This window comes from Bactrocera latifrons, unplaced genomic scaffold (assembly GCF_001853355.1).
Source record: "Bactrocera latifrons isolate USDA-ARS-PBARC rearing strain unplaced genomic scaffold, ASM185335v1 scaffold_51, whole genome shotgun sequence".
In the NCBI taxonomy this organism is placed as follows: Eukaryota; Metazoa; Arthropoda; class Insecta; order Diptera; family Tephritidae; genus Bactrocera; species Bactrocera latifrons.
Window position 1 is genome coordinate 754,839 of NW_017537168.1, and position 17,170 is coordinate 772,008.

The window sequence follows — 17,170 nt, forward strand, 5'->3', positions numbered from 1 at the left end:
TTAGGTACTATTTGAATTTATGCAAACGCCTTCCAATTTTTTCAAACGTAACGCCGGCAAACACAAAACAATGACACAACGGCTTTCGTATTCTATTTCCTGTCTTCAAATATATCGATAACAACTACAGTGAGCTGCAGCGCTAACTTGATGTACCCCTGCGTACAATCGATACCCGTTGCTGAATTTTTATACCAATAACTTAACATATGTTACAAATCAAACCATCACTAGTAACTTATCGATAGCAACGATAACTTAGTTGTGACATTTACAACAGCTGTTTTTGTTTATACTGCTGTTGGCATATTTCTATCTATGAGGAGTAAGAAATTTGTTTATTTGCTTTCTTTGCGCATATATTATAAAAATTCTTTCCTGTTAGAATACAAATGAAAACATAGGGATAACCTTAAATATATTTCGGTTTAGTGTATGATCTCATCATTGTTTTCTTGCGCAAACAACCATAGATAAACAAACAACAGCGAGTGCAAATTAAAAATCATATGAGTACAAATGAATAGAAGCCCACGCAACAATAATTCGAAAGATAAATAAATATTTACTTTTTTTTACCATTTAGGTTAGACGTTAACACCACGGACAATAAGTACATGTCGCCAAAATACTTAAATCGCACTTCTTAGATATTTTGAATTGGTATTAAATAATTAGACAAATTGTGCAGATACGCTGGCACCACGGATAATATCAGAAATAAAAGGACATTACCTATATGTGAAGTGGTACAAAAAGTCCTGATGATATTGGGGTACAATGCTATGACTCATTCAAAAATATTACAACAAAGGCATACCGAAAATGCATTATCTTAATAGTAAATATTTAAATTTTAATTTATTTATTTTGTTTAAACTCAGGTTTCCTGCTTATTTCCAATTGGTGGTTTAAGTAACTCGTCGCGATGAACGTTATTGAGAAATATGATTTTAGCAAGTCAATGGGATCTTCGTACTATCTTGCATATGCGTGATGCATTTGATACTTTCATTTTATCATAAAAAAATAATAGATGATGCCTGCTTGAGTTCAATTAATTATTAACATTGAGAAGTACAAACGAAGAAGATGTGTTAAAGTATTTTTAACAGTTTTTAAAAACATATATTATGAAAAAAAAAATTTCAAAAGGATAAAAATTATAAAAAAGAAATGTTTTCCAATTTTTTAATATGCATCAAAATCCGCATCAAATGTACTAAATGTTTATAAAAATTAAAATGAATTCATATAAAAGATATTCAAAATATTCTAATAATAGTAAATATTTTTTATATTTTTTTCATTGTCAATTGGATTGTTGACGGTTTATTTCCGTACACTACAGAATTAAAATTTAAGAAAAATATATCCTACCAGAAATGCTTAAAATATTTAATAATATATTTATAAACACAGTGTTTTACTCACCTGATTGCTTAGACGACATTAAATTTTAAATATTTGTAATCATTGCTTAATTTATTATCATTATCAACACTTTCTTTTCTTACACTTATTGCATTAAATATTTAGCTCACTTTTTAGTAGGGGTGTATGTATACTCATATGCACATTTATCTTATTACGTATGACACTATATTTTTGTATTCATTTAGTTTTTTTTATCGAATATGCACAAATATTTCCTGATGCTAACTTACAAGACATTGCTATAAAAGATTTAACTTACATATTAATTGTTTGCTAAATTTAAATTTCTCCATTTACTTTCACTTATGTATATAGAATTTTCTTTACTTTTATGCTTTTCACATATATTTATTATTTTATGACTTCACATTATACCAATTGGATATTTTTCTTATTTGATTTCACTTAACCTTACTTTGACAGTAAACGTCCTTCAAATGTACGAGGCTGCACACAAGTATGTTTATACATTCCGTCTCAGCCTCGGGCTTCATTTCGAATATGTGTTCTATGATCGCAAAGCTTTCAATTTTGTTTAATTCTCATTAAATTTATATACAATATACTTGATAAGTTAAATTTATATAGCATTTACTTGTGCAACTTTACCAAAACTCCAACACAAGTCATTGCAGAAATTGTTTTTGCGAATTGTTGCAAATTGCTAGCATTTACTGTTTAATTGGAGATTTTAATGTTAAATTCACTCTATGGGTTGCAACACATTGTTATGCCGTACTAAACAGCACAAAAAGCTTAGTTAAAACGTTAAAATTAAGAAACTAATAAGAATCTTCACAAATGAACGCGCTTCAACTGACGCCTTGAAAAATTTACTTCCTTCAAAATGGCGGCTTAAATAGTGCCGATAAGTGGTTATCGATAAAATTTACCCAAAATAACTGTAAAAAATACGCAATTATGCATTTTAATACAAATTGTTTTAGGCAAATAATTTTAAACTAATTTTTAATGAAAATAATTATTATTTTTCACGCCATACGTAAATGTGTTTATATGTTTATCTTGACTTTTTAACACAAATTCAAAAGCAACAATGCGTGTTTATGTATGCATGTGTGGAATTTGTGTCAAACAAAGGTTGTTAAATTTTATTAATTATTTTAGTTGACTTAGTTTTCATTATCAATCAAGCATATATACAAATTTTTAGCAAAATACGTATTTTAAACATGATTTATTATCATCATATATTTCTGCAATGAAATTTACAATGCAATTTCTACACTGCACAAAATGTCGCTATAAACTTTTTTTATGCAATATTGTATGTACAAACAATTTCTTTTTGTGACATCTCTCGAAACTAATCTGTTTGTGTTACACATAATGCATTTTTTAATATATTAAAATTTTTTTTACTTTTTGTTCATTTAGTAGCTCTGTTTTCCAACTAAATAAATTGATTGTTTTATAATTTATTTTATTTATTTCAATTTTTTGTCGTTGCATGCAAATAAATAATTGCTTTAGTGGTTCACTCTACACAGTTTTTTGTTTTGCTTAATCCTTTTTTATACTTTAGTAAATTTTGTCTGTAAATATGTTTAGGCCCCACAAATGCGCCTTTACTAAAAAAAATGAACGCCTAAAAGTATACAAAGTACATTTTTTTAAATAAAAAATAAATATCAATTATAAAATACTAGCACAAAAAAAATAGATTTGTTTATTTATTATATGAAAAAAAATCGTTTAAGTCATAAAACATGTCGCATGTTTGTTATTTTTTTTTTTTTATTTACAAAGCTTTCTTTTTAAGTAGCACTAGACATTTTTAGCATATGCAATTGAAAAAAAATTTATATGCAAAATAATGTTTTTTTTTAAATAGGAAAACAACGAAAAATCATAACAAAAGCAGAAGTTAAAAATAAATTTAAGTTAATGTTAAAATTAAACTTAAAAGATCAGCTGCAAAAAAACTTAAGCTTAAGTTACTTAACAAAGAAACATTTTTTATAAACAACTCAAATCGTTTAAAGCTGAAAATCTCAGCTAATAATCATACACCAGAAACTATCATTATATTATGACTTAAAAATAGCTTCCCTTTTACTGCAAGCTCATTTTGGGCTTTAAGCTGAAAACAGAAAAAGGAAGAGCTAAAAGACACATGTCATTCTAAACGAAAGACTTTTGGAAACAACAACACACATAAATACGGCCAAGTTGACATTCTGCGCAAATATTTATAGTGTTTACAGCAATTGTTTATAAGTCAGATCCAAAAACAAAATTATAACAGAAACCAACTATTTGCAGTTAATATTTCATATAATTTTTCTGATTTCCTTAGTATTTAAGTTTGTTTGCTTTCTGTTTTTGTTGTTTTGCTTTGTTTTCAATTAAATATGAACACTTGTATGCATGTATGTATGTAAAAGTGAAAGAAAATGTCTCAACCGAATTCGCTTCGCATACAAATTAATATGTTATAATTCAATACATATGTATTTATATTGTGTGCATGCAATGTGGCAATGAAACTCAACTAAACACAATCTCATCTAAACCACAATTTTAAACGCAACGCATCAACGCCATTTAAATAGTAGCGAAACAAGCGTTTATCACGCACAAAACCCAAGTTCTCGTATAAACGTAAAGCGGGCACGTTACGCATTTCGGTTTCCAGCACAACTTCATCAGCATTATCGGCAAGCATGGCCTGAAAAATGCATTATATTAAAAGTTATAATAATAAAAACAAGCACACTTGTTCCAGTTTACCTCAATTGCTTTTTGTACCAACGTCGTGCCAATTTTAAGTTTCCTATATTCCTTACGCACCGCCAACATGGCTATGTAGCCACGCCTCACGTTTCTGTGCATGTCAAGCTTACATACTATGGCACCAATATACTCATTGCCATGCGCTGCCAGAAAACACAATTTCGGCCAATTGTATATGAAATAACGATACGTATAAATAGAGTAAGGCTCCGATAATTCAGCTTGTATTAAGCGCATTATGTCCTGCAACAATAAAAATAAATAAATTTATGTTTTATACAAAATATCAATAAATAGTTAAGATATATATACAACAAACCGCGCACTCACATGCATTTGCAATTCAGATTCATATTCCTTATACTGAATTTGCACATTACTCAAATCCAATTCGGTTGTCACAGCCAGTGGGGGCGTTGGCTGTCTCTTATACACATCTAGATGTGTATAAGAGACAGCATTATGTCCTGCAACAATAAAAATAAATAAATTTATGTTTTATACAAAATATCAATAAATAGTTAAGATATATATACAACAAACCGCGCACTCACATGCATTTGCAATTCAGATTCATATTCCTTATACTGAATTTGCACATTACTCAAATCCAATTCGGTTGTCACAGCCAGTGGGGGCGTTGGTGACACACTTAGCGGCGCTTCCTTAGGGTTAGTTTGATCAGTTTGCTGCGCATCGTCTGCGTGCTGCTTGGCAGTGTTGTTCGTATTGTGTATTGCAGTAGGAGGGTTAGCATATATAGTACTTTGTTGTGCCAACGTTGGTGTGGACAGTTGTTTGTGTTGTGGGCAGGTGTCAGATATTGATACCGCTGCAGTTGCCGCCACTCCTCTCGCCGCTGCAGAGTTTAATATATTCGGTTCAGTATTGTTGGATATAGGTTTGGTTATTTCAGCATTGGCTACACATTGTTGGTGCGTTTCCTTACTGCGCAATGCTTCGTCTTGTTCATTAGTGAAATCATGGAAACCATTTTTCAATTGCACATTATCCACTTCCGCTGGTTTGCGTGTTGCTTCCATTGGACTTGTGTATGTCAGTGCTGGTGACTCGCCATTGGTATTATGACTTGTCTGTGGTGACTTATGATTTTCAGTTTCAAAATTAGCTTCTTTGTTCTTTTGTTTGTTGTTTTTACTCTTTGATTTTTTCAAAGCACCAGACGTTGTTATTTCTTCCAAGGCCGACAGTTGCTGTTGTGTTTGTACAATTGCCGTCCTCGCGCTGCTGTGTGTAATATCGGTTGCGGGTGTATGATGCCCATTCTGTGCAGTATGAGTGCTGCACTTTCCAACAGTACCGTTTATTAGTAGACCATCTCCTGTAATGTGTAAATGTTGTTTTAGTGTTTCGGAAATCCCATTCGCTGTGACTTCTTCTGCACCACTAAAAACCGCAACTTTTCCAATGTCATTCGCAACATCCGGCAAGTCATTTGGTGCACTGCTGGTGGGCACCTTCCCATTTGCCTTTTTACTCTTCTGCCTTTTCTTTGATTTCTGTGTTGTTGCTAATTTTTGCTGTTCAACAATGGCACTTGCGGTATTATCCATTGCTTTTATTTGTGAACGAGCAGGAAATTTTTGTATTAAACAATTTATCAAGCTCTTAAAATTACGATATTCTTTGTCCTGGCCTTATTTGGTATTTGTTGCAACTCTATCGTTTACCACTTTTTCGTGTCGTCAACCGCACAGCACTTGTTTGACACTTCCTGACTTGCTCACTTGTACTTTGTCTTGTTTAAATATGCTATGAATTCATACAATTAAAACATATTTTTGACTTTCGTTTGCTTTTTTGGTTACTATTACCTCAAAATATTAAATTTGTCGTCTATAAGTTAAAATTGTTCTTGAAATGTAACTTCATTTCTTCTACTGGTTAATCTGATTCTTTCAATTCGGCCCAGTTCTGACTTCCCGAAGTCGCCCGTCTTTGACAATATCTTCTTCACTTTTTATTACTAATGTCTGTCCCCTGCCTTGCCCTGCTTTCTGTCAATCACATCCAGCACCTTTCTAGATCTAACCGACCGCTCTTAAATTTTACTCTCGCATTCCAATTAGATTACAAATATATTCTTAATAAGCCCTTAAAACAATTATGTAAAATTTCTTGATAAAACGACTATCAATTTGGGTTTTTCGTAAGTTCTTTGAAATTTTCACTTTCCTCGCGAGTTGAACGTGAAAGACAACTTCCACGTTGCCAGATAAGTAATAACTTAATCCATCAAAATTCTTAAAACAAATGAATAATTTATAGATTATAGTTGGTTAAAAATGCTTATGAAAAGGGCAGTCAAATTATACATTTATACTTATAAAATATTATTAATGCTAGCAAATTACAGCAATAATAAACTATGCAGCATTTGAATGCATGATAAGGGGATCTTTTTAGTAAAATATTTAACGTAAATATGGCAAGACAGTTTTTCAATATCAGCAGTTGTAGCTTGACAGCTGCGAATCATGAAACAGGCTTGTTAAATACTAGTAACTTAAAGTTTGCTTGATCATACTTATTACATTTGTGAAAAATTGTCAAACAACATACATATTAAATAATTAAGTTAATCTGCAACATTTAACATACTGTGTTAATGTTACCAATAAATAGTATGATAAACAAGTGTTTTTAATTATGGCCACCCTGTGCTAAGCTAAGAATAACAACAAAGATGACAGCGTTTGTTATCATTTGAGAAGTGCGTAAAATTGCTGTCAATTTCGATAAAAAAAAGGCGCTAATTATTTTTTATTAATTTTCTACAACTGCAAGTAAACTTAAGAAAAAATGCCAAAATCGAAGAAGTCTCGAAAGCAGAGACGAACCCAAGATGAGGAGCCATCTGATAGCAGTGACAATGAATCATGTAACTCCAAATCGGAAGCACGACATCGTAAACAAAAGAGTTCAAAACATTCAAACAAGAAAAATCGATCTAAGAATTCTGATACAGACGATTCAAGTAGCACTACTTCCAGTTCACCGTCGGCAAGTGATTTATCAGACTCTACAACGCGTAAAACAGGCAAGCATTCTAAAAGACGTGAAAAAAATAATCAAAAACGTGTGCATAGTGATGACGAAACGGCGGAACGTAGGCAACGTCGACACACGCATAGTCGTGAACGTGAAGAAATAAGTAGTGGAGGGGAGCCACATGTTTCCAAATGGGACAGTCCTGATAGGCGAAATCGCCAACGGAGCAGAAGTAGAAGCCGCCAGCGTCAGAGAAGTAGAGAGCGTGAAAGAAGCGCACAACGTGATACGGTACGGTCACACGGAGATCGTAACGACCGAGGAAACCGTACACGCGATGAGTACCCAGGAAGAGGGCATTTCCCGAACAGACATGACAACAGGGAACGTTATGTAAATAAAAACAGAGATGAACGTTGGAGAGATGATCGTGGACATCAAAATGAACGATATAACGAACGAAGAGGGTATATTAAGAACGTATGAACATTCTTGACAAATTATATTAAATAAAGTTTTAATTTAGACGAAGTCGCAGTCCACGTACTGATAAATATCAAAATCGATCACAAGGCAATGAACGTTTTAAACGGGAACCTAGAGAACACTCTAGACAACAAAACTCACCTGGCCGACGTGGGCGTACAAATCGCAGAAACTTACGGGACGATGACGGCAAAAACTATGAATGGGGAGGTAAACGTGCTGATGATAAAAATGATGAAGCACAAGTAAAAGAGGAACCTGTGGAAAAAGAGAAACCCAATTTTGGTCTAAGTGGAGCGTTGTTAGAAGATACGAATAAAGTAAATGGCGTTGTTGTAAAATATGCTGAACCGCCAGAAGCGCGAAAACCTAAACGTCGTTGGCGTTTATACCCATTCAAAGGAGAAACAGCGCTACCTACATTGCATATACATAGACAAAGTTGTTTTTTGGTTGGAAGAGATCGAAAAGTAGCCGATTTAGCTGTAGACCATCCGAGTTGTTCAAAACAGCATGCCGCGCTACAATATCGGCTTGTGCCATTCGAACGCGAAGATGGCACGCAGGGTAAACGTGTCCGGCTATATCTGATAGATTTGGAATCTGCGAATGGCACTTTTTTAAACAACAAGAAAATTGAGCCGCGGAAGTATTATGAGTTAATTGAAAAGGACGTTATAAAATTTGGCTTTAGTACACGCGAATATGTATTATTGCATGAGAACAGCAAAGAAGATCAAGAGGATGATGACGTATTTGTTAAACCAGAACCGGAAGATGTACCAGACGGACCAAACCCTTGATATTAATCTGTATGATAATATGGGCCTGTGTCTCCATGAGAACACAATTATTATTGGATTATCGTAATAAATCTGAATTTGAAGGCATTGAAAATATCTAAGAAGAAAATATCGCATAACGTAAATTATTGATTTGTTAGATAAGTAGATGCGCTGATTCTGTTTAAAATAAATTTCTTCATATAAGTATAATTTTTTGTTTTTTTGTACACACCCTTTCCAGGAGAGCATCAATAACAAATTGTATGTATTTATACGTCATAAAATATATGATAGATAACTTATTTCATAGTTTTGATTTATGTTATTTTATCGGAAACAAGATAAAGTGCATCGTCAGAACACTGTTTTAAGAACAGTTAAGTTTTATGATAATTTGCTTAAATACCGAATAATATGGCAGCCCACTGCATTTTTCAATCATTTCCAGCTGTCATCCAATTAGAATTACTTGCGGTTTGTTACATCGTCTGGTCTTGTGTTTTGCGCTTTAAAGTGTGATTAAAAATAGTATTATTTAAACACTAAATAACGCGAAAAATTGAAGCTAATTTGTTTATAGAGTGAAAACACTTACTGATATTGCTGAATAAATCATTATTAAAAAGTGTACACAAGGTTTACTGTAGTCCACAGGACTACTTGAATCAGACTTTGGTTTTGGTTCGAGGTTTCTAGCTGTTTTAAATTTTTAAAAGCTTTTAGCAGTCCCGTTAGAAAAAAACCTTGAGAAAATGCCGAAAAAACAAGCAAGAAATGGTTTTATGATTTTTACCGTAGATTGGAAGTCTAAGTATGGTAAACACTTAACATTGAAGGAAGCTACAACAGAGGCTGGCCGAATATGGGCAGTAAGTTAAATTTAATAAAGTATAAAATATATTTTTAACTTTGAATTTATGAGTCTGTGGTTGACTTCACTCTTAAATGCACCTAAGCTTTCAAATATTATATATATTACATACAGTCAATGACGATCCTGGAGCGTGCTCCATACAATGAGCGCGCTAAGCAGGAAAAAATGGGTTTAAAATCTGGCGGGACACCAAAACTTACCTGTACTGGTAAGGCCATTGAAGAAGTAGAAAGAGAACGAAAGTATGCCGAGGATCGTGAACGGAGCATGAAACGGACTATCGATAACACTGTGCGAAACAGTGTTAAGAATTGCCGTAAGCTAACTGTATTTGCGTAAAACATTTGTTGTAAATATCTGATTTGGTATTTTTTTTTTTTTAGAATTGAAAACACAACCGTACTACTTTGTGATGGTTAATTATTTCACACGTTCACTTGGAAGCGGTTGTTATGTCCCAGCTGAAATTTCTGTTGCTAAATATTCATTACAAGAAGGTGTTTGCCGCACATACCATAGTTTTATAAATCCTGGTACGCGTATTTAACTATAGCTTAAAAAAAAATATTACTAATGTCAATTCGATTCTTTAGGAGCTGAAATGTACGGTTTACAATATGAGGCACAGCATCATTCGGAAAACACACACAAGTTACCATTACCGCCAAATGCTAAAGGCGAAAGAGATTTAGGTTTAGTTTATAATAATATATTAGATTTTATACGTGATCCAGAAACTGGCGAGTATCCGCCAGTTTATACTCACCGCGATTTCATACCAGTTGTTAAATCTGTTTTGGAATTTCTCAAATCCGATGTATCTGCAAGAGATGTCGTATTTGACACATATTCTATACAATATCTCTTGTATATACTCAAAGATACTGCTATGAAATTAAATGAATCGGGTAAACAAATTTCTAGCTACATTACGGATGCTGATTTTGAAAGGGACTTTTTCGAATATCAAACTGGTATAGCTTGCGCTGTAAGTTATTTATAATATTATAAATGTTTATACAATAATTAATTATTTTTCTGCCAACAGTATCATGAAGAAATTGATAAAAGCAAATATTGTACACAATCCTGTGTAGTCCGCTGGGGATACATGTTTTCTGATTCCCTATGTGGCGAAGTTGCTGTGGATTTGATACCTGGTCGTCATGTGCCCGCCACAACTAACTTAGAAGCCATTATAAATCCAGCTCCAAGCACCCATGCCGACACTGAATCGCACATTTCAATAAATAGTGAAAGTACTTTCGCTACCAAAGCCGTATCCGAAAGAACCATTTACTATGATTACCAAAAAGCATATACACCAGCACGTGCCAATTACAACGATCGTTCTTCGTTGCAGCACGATGGCGACAATTTCCCAACGCTTGGAGCTGGTTCGTCGCGTAAGAAATCGGGATTTAGTGTTATATCTGCACCAGCTAAATCTAGCCGTATGCACACCGCACAACAGATGATAATGGATGGTGGCTCACCGGATTCTACCATTGATATAAATCCATGGACATTGCGTTCGCGAAATGTACCGCGAAAACCAGATACCTCACACTTCGACATAAACTATACACGCGACGAGACCACTGATTCTGAGTCGTCCACACCGGTTGGTTATGGGCGTGGCAGAATACGCAATAACGTATCTTCGGCTAGCAATGTAACAGCAGGATCAGGACGTGGCAAGCTCTACCAACGTTTGTATGAATAGTGTTAAAATATATCGAACAGAAAAAAGAAACACATAAAAAGTAAAAAAAAAAAACAATAAAAAAATAAAAATACAGAAAAGTCCAAAATGAAACATGTATACAAGAAATGTATATATCAAACAACCGTAGAAATATAGGAGCTGACTTATCATAACATTATTTTTTTTTCTTTACGTATTTCAGAATTTCTTTAATTTCTATGTTATTCAATCGACTAAAATATTGTCATGTTAAAGCGTTTTTTTTAATCACTTGACTAAAAAAATAATTTAAGCAAATACGTGATTGTAATTTTTTAATAAAAATCAGCCAAGCGTCGCTGTGCAAAACAATGCGTATAATTTTTTGAGTTGTTTGGGGACTGTGCACATAAGTATGTTCTTTCACTGTTTACCAATCCTGGTCTGTTCCATTGCTTTGAAGTAACTGAAATTAAATATGATTAATTTGAAATATGTATAATTTTCAAGTTTTCGCTGCTGAAAAAAGTAGGTTTTAGAGTGATTTATTATTTTTTATTTTAATTAATTCAAAGTACAAAAACACATTTTTGATTAAATATGATTAACAAAGCTATTTTGGTACGAAACAATTTATTACAAGTAAAAATTCAAATAATCAGAATTATTAAAATATATGTGAATATTCAGTTTTTTTTTTGTTATAAACTTTTTTTAATTTAACAAAAATTATATTACAAAATCATATTCAAATATGTAGATATAAATTTCATTTACACTTTCTTTAAATCATATAAAATTAAATAAATTTTTTTTACAAAAAAATAAAAATCGGAATATTTTAGTGAACGCTAATGCGAGGTAATTGTTTGAAATACTTTATTTCGCTTTCTCTTATGAAATGTATTGTTTATTACCATAATCTTTGGTATCAAAGAAAGTTTGTATTCAGCTAGTCGTTTAGAACATAAGCTTACCTATAAAAAAAAAAAAAAAATTAAAACCGCTACAAAAAAAAATTTAAATTATTTTTGAAAAAAAATTAATAAAACTTATTTTTGGAAATAATTAAAAAAAAACATTTTTGGAAAAAGTTAATAAAACATTTTCGGAAAAAATTAAATGTTTTATTAATTATTATTTTTGGAAAGAATTATTAAAAAGTATTTCTGAAAAAATGAATAAAATTTTAATTTTTTTTAAATTAATAAAAAATATTTTTTTTTAAATTAATAAAATTTTTGAATATTTTTTAAAAAATTAATAAAAAATATATTTAAACAAAAAAATTAAAAATCAATTAAAACAAAATATAAAAATACAAATTTTCTAATTAATATTATGTAAAGAATTTTTATAAACTTTTTCATAACCTGCAGATACTTAATAAAAAATAATAAATAACTTAAATATAATAATGAAAATAAAAAAATATAATAAAAAACACAAGGTGAATAAAATTAAACAAAAAATTTAATTGAATAAACAAAAATATTTTTTATATTTATTTTGAGCAGCAAAGTGATAAAATAAAATGAATTTTAAMAAAAAAAAAAAAAATTTCTTATTTGATGCAAAAAAATACAAAAAAAAAAAAATATTTTTACTTTATTTTAAGCAGAAAATGTGAACAAAAAATTAAAAAGAATTTTAACAATATTTTTTTATTAAATACAAAGAAATAAAAATATGTTTCTACCTTATTTTAGTCAGAAAATGCGGTAATAAAAAATTTTCTTAATTAAATAATTAAACTTTTCTATATTTATTTTAAGCTGGAAAGGTGGGACAAAAATTTAACTGCAAAATACATACATATATATATGTATATATGAACATATGTATATATGTTTGTGATGCTTAAATAAAATAAACTTAAAGAAAAATTAATAAAATTTTTATAATAAATTAAAAAAAAATTCTAATTCAAAAAAATTAAAAATAATTTTTTTATAATTTATTTTAAGCACGAATAAGAGGAACCAATGCCGTTTTCTGAAATACAATTAAATTCGTTGCGCATATAAATATAACTGTTAAATACATACACATATGTATGTACATATATGCTATTTCTATAATGAAAATAAATATGAAAATTGTGTAATTCTTTAATTTACTTACATAGAGCCAAACGTGCCATATTTGTTTGTGTGTTTGTAGACATATATAAAATGTAATACGAATGTTTATGAAATTAAATATTTAATCAAAAAAATTAAATACTTTTCCCTTGTCAACCATATACACAAGTACAGTTGTGTGCGTAAAAATATTCTTTGCTTAAATTTACTAATTCTTGTATGTATGTATATGTTTAAAACTATGAAAAATATCCATTGCAATAAATTTGCTGCGCGCAACCGTTACATTTTTGGTTTCCGTTAACTTTTTCAACTGATGGTGAAATTGCAAATGGTAATTAAGAGAGAAATATACCATAATTGATATTATATTGTACGCATGTATGTGTGTTGTATAGAATATTATGTCTTTAGCTAGTAAAATATGTATATAAATGTGATATAGGATCGCCTTAAGCTTAATTATTTTTTACATAATACATAAAGTTATTGGAAAGCTATGTAACTTTATTCGTGTCACAGTTAAAAAGTCTGCAAAATTGTCTTCTTATGCGCTTGCTCATTACCACGCGCCGCCCTATGTGCTCGCGGTCTTCAGCGCAGGCGAAGCAAGCTTAATGCTACGTTTGCACTCCCCGCTTGCCAGCGCTGAGTCGCGCACCACATGTTCCTGCCGCGTAGCAGTCGCTACAGTTGCTGACGCCGCGGCGGGCGCTGCTTGCTTTGCTGTGCGCTTCAGTGTCGCGCACTCAGACGCAGTACGCAAGCTTGTGGCACTGCTGGCGCTTACGTTATTGCTGCCGGCGCTGTTGGACGCCGCTGTTATTGGCGGCGTTTTGACTATTTTGTAACGCGACAGCACTTCGGCCGATGTTTGCTTCAGTGTCAGCGCCATTTGTCGGTGTACGCGCTCCATCAGTTCGGGTAGATCGTCTTTGGTCAGATTTGCTGTGCTAATTGGCGGCAAAGCGGTGATGATTATGTTGCCTGCATTCAAGATTTTCATCTTGTCATTCAGAAAACTGCAATACGAGCTAAATACTACCGGCAGTATGGGTATTTGTTCGTCGATGGCCATGTGAAAAGCGCCTTTTTTGAAGGGGTGTAGTTCGCCGGTGTTGCGACGTGTACCCTCGGGAAATACCCACAATTTGATATTATCCAATTTGACGCGGCTATTGACAGCGTTCAGTGTGTTGCGCGCCTTCTCGCCACGCACGCGATCAATGAATGTGAGGCCAGCCAGCCAGGCGGCTAAGCCGAAGGGCCAGGCATAGAAGAGCTCACGTTTCGCCACCACTGTACACTTGTTCATTACGTGCCAGATTGCGAACATGCCTTGAGAAAGCGGTACAAAATTAACAGGCAATAATTGAGAAATTCTATTCAAGCTATTTACCAAGCACATCCAATGAGCTCTGATGATTCGCCACAATTATGCATGCCTGATCCTTTTCGAGATGTTCACGACCGCGTAGCTCCCAGCGTAGGCCGATTAAAGTCGAGACGCGATGACAAAATGTGCTTGCCCAACTGTAGAGAGGGAGAGAGGGTGTATAATTAATAAGTATTTTCAAATTTTTTAAAAGAAATATAATTTTTATTTTGTTTGGATCTATCAGTCAAGAGCCAAAAGCTGTTAGAAAAAGCCGATGGTTGCCTCACATAAGCTTAGTATTTACAAAAGGCGTCCATTAAATATACTTAACCTAACAAAACCGTCTCCTAACCTAACATAACCAAAGTTTATTTCGAATATTTGAATATTATTAAGCGGCCTCACAGAGGGAATCGCGAAGAAAGTGTATTTGGCACTATACACTGTTTTTGTTAATATTCAATTTGATTTAGAAAGGATTATGCTCTGAATTGACGACAAATTTAGACTTTATAAATATTGTTGTTATGTATAATGCCTATACCTATTAAATACAATTCAATCTTGCCAAATTAAATTGCTTTTTTAATTTCAATAGTGGACAACTTTCAGTTCAATTATCGTTAATTAATGTTTAGTAAGCAATGTAGCATAGCTACACATATATTTGTATAAATTTGTAGAGGCACTGTAGGAAATTAAACTAAGCAAATGCTATTTTATTGATAGAAGAGAGATTTTATTTTTTTCTGCGCTATGTTAAAGATTAATGAAAAGATCATAAATGATTTGATATTTGCTTTCATGTTTTTAAGTCGCGTATTTGAAATATTAATCTCATAATTTTGCTGCCAATTTTAAAAGTTATTGATTTATTAGCTATCGATAACTTTTTACTACCGGTATGCACTAACGCATTCGTGATTACGGTTGGCCTCCACTTCTAAATGAAATTTGTACACATTTGGGGAGCGTTACGATTTTAATTGTTTTAAAGCAATTGAATTTGAAATTTGAATAATTTATTCGATGTAAATATTAAAAATAAATACTAATAGAAGACCATTTGATTAAAGCATCTAGCTTATGAATTTAAGTGCGCTAAACAAACATAAAACTAACACACACCATTTCCCAGCACTCAAATTAATTTATTGACATTCTGATAACTATAATTGATATTTGTGCCCCTAATTGGAAGTGAACTGACAAAAAATAAATAAATTAGACTTTCCCGAACGGAACAAGGTTGAGCTGAGAAAACCAGAAAGCAATGGATATATATTTAGATTAAAAACAAAACATGAGTTATAACGAAAAATCCGTCGTATTCAATTAAACCTAGAAATATGTAAGTCTGAAATCTGCCGTTTGTAATTTTTTTTTTTTCAAAAAAGTGGTTTTAAGCACTGCTCGGGTGTCTTTGCTTACAAAATTGAAAAATAAAGTTCTCTGCCTCATCCATCGGTCATGAAAGTAAATACATTACTTATATTTTGCGTGAGCTCAAGAGATTTTTTATATACAAAACTAACACCAGCGCGTGCTGTGCCTGAAGCGCTGTATACGAAGCATTTCCTTATAATAAACTGCTTGCAATTGGATTAGAACTTTATTATACACATACTATATAAAATATAGAAAAAATTTACACAGCTTAATAAATAATAAATCTTATCATTGACTAAGATTAGCTACGATTGTTATAAGCATTTCAATAAATAATGAAGCATGTAGCCAAGTACGAGTTTAGTACAAGTAAATCGATAAGTTTTCATCAGCGTGTGATAAGCAATGGCTAAGTAAGGAAAAAATAAATGCTTAAGCGCTCAAGTGTAACCTTGGCGGTTGAATTACAGCCAATAATAACAAATGCAACAAAACATAACAACAACTATGCACCCACGCGTATAACAACAGCTGACGGGTCAACAATATAACGGCTGTGACATTTGGTTTGGTCATAAGCGTAGCATATAATGCCTTGAGCAATAAGAACTACGATTACAGAGCTTTTTTCTTCTTTAATGTCGGAAACATCGCTTGCGCGGTTATAGCCGGGTTAACAAGAGCAGAGGATGGAGTCATGTGTAAAAGTTTACGCAAGTGGGGAAAGTTCTCTGACTGCTATTCACTTGGGAGTGGCCAGAAACAATTCTTTTACATATGGCTCAAACAGCTCATGACTTCCGGTCTTAGACCAAGTAGACACTGGGTAGTTAAAGAACATCCGTTTGAAGGCGAGCCAAAGCGATTTCCCAGGGTTGTGTGCTAGGTTTGGGACCCGCCACGTAAAAATCTCCCCAAATGAAAAGGAAACAACAGCGTCGGACATTAAAAATGTGAACATATATTAATATCATTATTCAGTACACAGATTTCTACATATTTAACGTTTTCGCGCTTTAAATAAATATTGCGGCTGTTATATGTATGTATGAAATTCCTTACTGTATAGAATTTCATAGCATAACGGTCAAACGTGTCGCAACACTCAGCAAATGTCAGTCAACCGTTTCATTATAATTATCGATTCACTTTTACGACATGCTTATATTATTGTAGTGTTAAACGACAAATGAAAAAAAAAACACAAAAAAGCGAAAAATAAAAATATAAAACAAAAACAGCGAAAATTATCAAAACATAGTAAAAAGACAAAATAAAAAA

At 32.3% G+C, this 17,170-nt stretch overlaps 4 protein-coding genes and 1 long non-coding RNA gene across 10 annotated transcripts in view; 3 read left to right on the forward strand and 2 right to left on the reverse strand.

The window, feature by feature from the left end:
• Positions 1-261: 261 nt before the first annotated feature.
• On the forward strand, positions 262-1,148 carry LOC108973949. The gene is made up of 3 exons (XR_001993765.1): positions 262-325; positions 386-513; positions 587-1,148. It is a non-coding gene; the product is annotated as an uncharacterized LOC108973949 (long non-coding RNA).
• Positions 1,149-3,868: 2,720 nt separating this feature from the next.
• LOC108973950 (N-alpha-acetyltransferase 30) lies at positions 3,869-6,416 on the reverse strand. Of its 3 annotated transcripts, XM_018941485.1 has the most exons (5): positions 6,030-6,416; positions 4,788-5,967; positions 4,525-4,563; positions 4,192-4,437; positions 3,869-4,129 (listed from the first exon to the last, which is right to left on the reverse strand). In XM_018941485.1, the coding sequence occupies exons 2-5, from the start codon at positions 5,766-5,768 to the stop codon at positions 3,965-3,967; spliced, it is 1,431 nt and encodes a 476-aa protein (XP_018797030.1). In that variant the 5' UTR covers positions 5,769-5,967; positions 6,030-6,416; the 3' UTR covers positions 3,869-3,964. The 3 variants fall into 3 exon arrangements, with proteins under 3 accessions (XP_018797030.1, XP_018797032.1, XP_018797031.1); XM_018941487.1 differs by lacking the exon at positions 4,525-4,563 and having other exon boundaries at positions 4,749-5,967; XM_018941486.1 differs by having other exon boundaries at positions 4,788-6,416.
• Positions 6,417-6,736: 320 nt separating this feature from the next.
• Positions 6,737-8,596, forward strand: LOC108973919 (FHA domain-containing protein DDL). Of its 2 annotated transcripts, XM_018941438.1 has the most exons (3): positions 6,737-6,928; positions 7,003-7,673; positions 7,733-8,596. In XM_018941438.1, exons 2-3 carry the CDS (start codon positions 7,018-7,020, stop codon positions 8,493-8,495), a joined length of 1,419 nt encoding a protein of 472 aa, XP_018796983.1. In that variant the 5' UTR covers positions 6,737-6,928; positions 7,003-7,017; the 3' UTR covers positions 8,496-8,596. The 2 variants fall into 2 exon arrangements, with proteins under 2 accessions (XP_018796983.1, XP_018796982.1); XM_018941437.1 differs by having other exon boundaries at positions 6,737-7,673.
• A 314-nt stretch (positions 8,597-8,910) lies between these two features.
• On the forward strand, positions 8,911-11,410 carry LOC108973914 (protein maelstrom 1). Its single transcript, XM_018941431.1, has 5 exons — positions 8,911-9,346; positions 9,463-9,667; positions 9,735-9,884; positions 9,945-10,339; positions 10,400-11,410. Exons 1-5 carry the CDS (start codon positions 9,230-9,232, stop codon positions 11,075-11,077), a joined length of 1,545 nt encoding a protein of 514 aa, XP_018796976.1. The 5' UTR covers positions 8,911-9,229; the 3' UTR covers positions 11,078-11,410.
• A 1,554-nt stretch (positions 11,411-12,964) lies between these two features.
• The window catches only part of LOC108973916 (1-acyl-sn-glycerol-3-phosphate acyltransferase alpha), a 7,868-nt gene continuing 3,662 nt past the window's right edge, over positions 12,965-17,170 (reverse strand). For all 3 annotated transcript variants that reach the window (XM_018941435.1, XM_018941433.1, XM_018941434.1), the window contains exons 3-4: positions 14,522-14,655; positions 12,965-14,460 (exon numbers count right to left, since the gene is read on the reverse strand). In XM_018941435.1, coding sequence (XP_018796980.1) covers positions 13,700-14,460; positions 14,522-14,655 — 895 coding nt within the window. In that variant the 3' untranslated portion in view covers positions 12,965-13,699. The remainder of the gene's footprint in view (positions 14,461-14,521; positions 14,656-17,170) is intronic.

Bases quoted from the DNA above. Each gene is read 5' to 3' on its own strand.
- LOC108973914 (XM_018941431.1), top strand. From the start codon at position 9,230: ATGCCGAAAAAACAAGCAAGAAATGGTTTTATGATTTTTACCGTAGAT. The intron at 9,347-9,462 runs GTAAGTTAAATT...TATTACATACAG, and splicing joins AGGCTGGCCGAATATGGGCA to TCAATGACGATCCTGGAGCG. The intron at 10,340-10,399 runs GTAAGTTATTTA...TTCTGCCAACAG, and splicing joins AAACTGGTATAGCTTGCGCT to TATCATGAAGAAATTGATAA.
- LOC108973919 (XM_018941437.1), top strand. From the start codon at position 7,018: ATGCCAAAATCGAAGAAGTCTCGAAAGCAGAGACGAACCCAAGATGAG. The intron at 7,674-7,732 runs GTATATTAAGAA...GTTTTAATTTAG, and splicing joins CGATATAACGAACGAAGAGG to ACGAAGTCGCAGTCCACGTA.
- LOC108973950 (XM_018941485.1), bottom strand. From the start codon at position 5,768: ATGGATAATACCGCAAGTGCCATTGTTGAACAGCAAAAATTAGCAACA. The intron at 4,438-4,524 runs GTGAGTGCGCGG...TTATTGTTGCAG, and splicing joins AATCTGAATTGCAAATGCAT to GACATAATGCGCTTAATACA. The intron at 4,130-4,191 runs GTAAACTGGAAC...TGCATTTTTCAG, and splicing joins TGGTACAAAAAGCAATTGAG to GCCATGCTTGCCGATAATGC.